The sequence below is a fragment of the Helianthus annuus genome, chromosome 7 (genome assembly GCF_002127325.2).
Source record: "Helianthus annuus cultivar XRQ/B chromosome 7, HanXRQr2.0-SUNRISE, whole genome shotgun sequence".
Taxonomy (NCBI): domain Eukaryota; kingdom Viridiplantae; phylum Streptophyta; class Magnoliopsida; order Asterales; family Asteraceae; genus Helianthus; species Helianthus annuus.
In genome coordinates this window covers 75,977,444-75,978,693 of record NC_035439.2, presented here as the reverse complement: position 1 = coordinate 75,978,693, position 1,250 = coordinate 75,977,444, and the positions used below count along the sequence as shown (strand labels likewise).

The 1,250-nt window shown below is 41.8% G+C and overlaps 1 protein-coding gene across 1 annotated transcript; it reads right to left on the bottom strand.

Annotated features, from left to right (window-relative positions):
* Positions 1 to 458: 458 nt before the first annotated feature.
* Positions 459 to 1,034, bottom strand: LOC110883367. Its single transcript, XM_022131144.1, has one exon. The coding sequence runs from the start codon at positions 1,032 to 1,034 to the stop codon at positions 459 to 461; it is 576 nt and encodes a 191-aa protein (XP_021986836.1).
* Between the last annotated feature and the right edge of the window lie 216 nt (positions 1,035 to 1,250).

Sequence of the window (1,250 nt, the reverse complement as noted above, 5' to 3'; positions counted from 1 at the left end):
ACAATGATCATGCAAGCTTAGATTCAAATCTCATAAGTTCATCTAAAATTTAAGATGGAACTAAATAGTGAAATTTCGCATACCATATGATCCCTTCGCCGAGGTGATCACCAATCTATATTCGGATTTTGATTTGGACTCGATTTAAGCCTTCAATTTGTGAATTTTTGTATAAGTTAGGGTTTGATGGGGGATTCCCTGGTCGCCCTGTGCTCTGATCGAACCAGACACACACTTAGGTGTGTGTTTGGTGTGTTATTTTGTTATTAATCATTCAAGTTTCGAGTTTGACAAGTTTGGTCCCTCAACTATCATCGGGTTCTTATGGTTAGGTATTTCTAACATGCTAACTTATTACCGAAAAGCTTCTATCTAACTAGGTTATTTCTTTATTCTAGGTTATTTTAGGGACGTTACAAGTCCACCCCCCTTAAAGGGGTTTCGTCCTTGAAACCTGATTACGTACCAAATAATGTAGGGTAGAATCGTTGCATCTCCTCTTCAGATTCCCATGTGGTATCCGAACCCTTTCTATGCTCCCATTTGACTTTTACTTGGTTAATCTCTTTGTTCCTCAAGCTTTTCACTTTACGATGTAGAATCGCAATCGGCTTCACCACATAGTTAAGACTATTATCTACCTCAATGTCGTCGTAGTGGAATGTGCTATGAATTCCACCCAGTTCTGCGGGTAGTTCGAGACGGTATGCTACCTTACCTACTCGTTCGACGATTTTAAACGGCCTAATAAATCTCGGGCTTGGTTTTCCTCTTTTTCTGAACCGGATAATTCCCTTCCATGGAGATACCTTAAGCATGACCTTGTCGCCAACCTGAAACTCGATCGGCCTTCTTCTTTTGTCCGCGTACGAATTTTGTCTATGTTTAGCCGCCTTCAAGTGTGCCCGAACCATATCAATCTTCTCATTAGCGGCTCGAACTATGTCTTTATGGGCGAGTTCACGTGGACCCACCTCATCCCAACACACTGGGGTCCGGCATCTCCTACCGTAAAGCATCTCGTACGGAGCCATACCGATACTAGCATGGTAACTGTTATTGTATGAAAATTCGACCAATGGTAGATAAACATCCCAACTACCTCCGAAGTCGATAATACACGCCCTCAGCATGTCTTCCAATGTTTGTATTGTTCTTTCACTTTATCCATTCGTCTGAGGATGGTACGCGGTACTAATGAACAACTTAGTTCCCATTTGCTCTTGGAAATCGCGCCAAAAATTTGAAGT

Excerpts from the sequence above, each read along its gene's own strand:
- LOC110883367 (XM_022131144.1), bottom strand. The coding sequence starts at position 1,034 with ATGGCTCCGTACGAGATGCTTTACGGTAGGAGATGCCGGACCCCAGTG.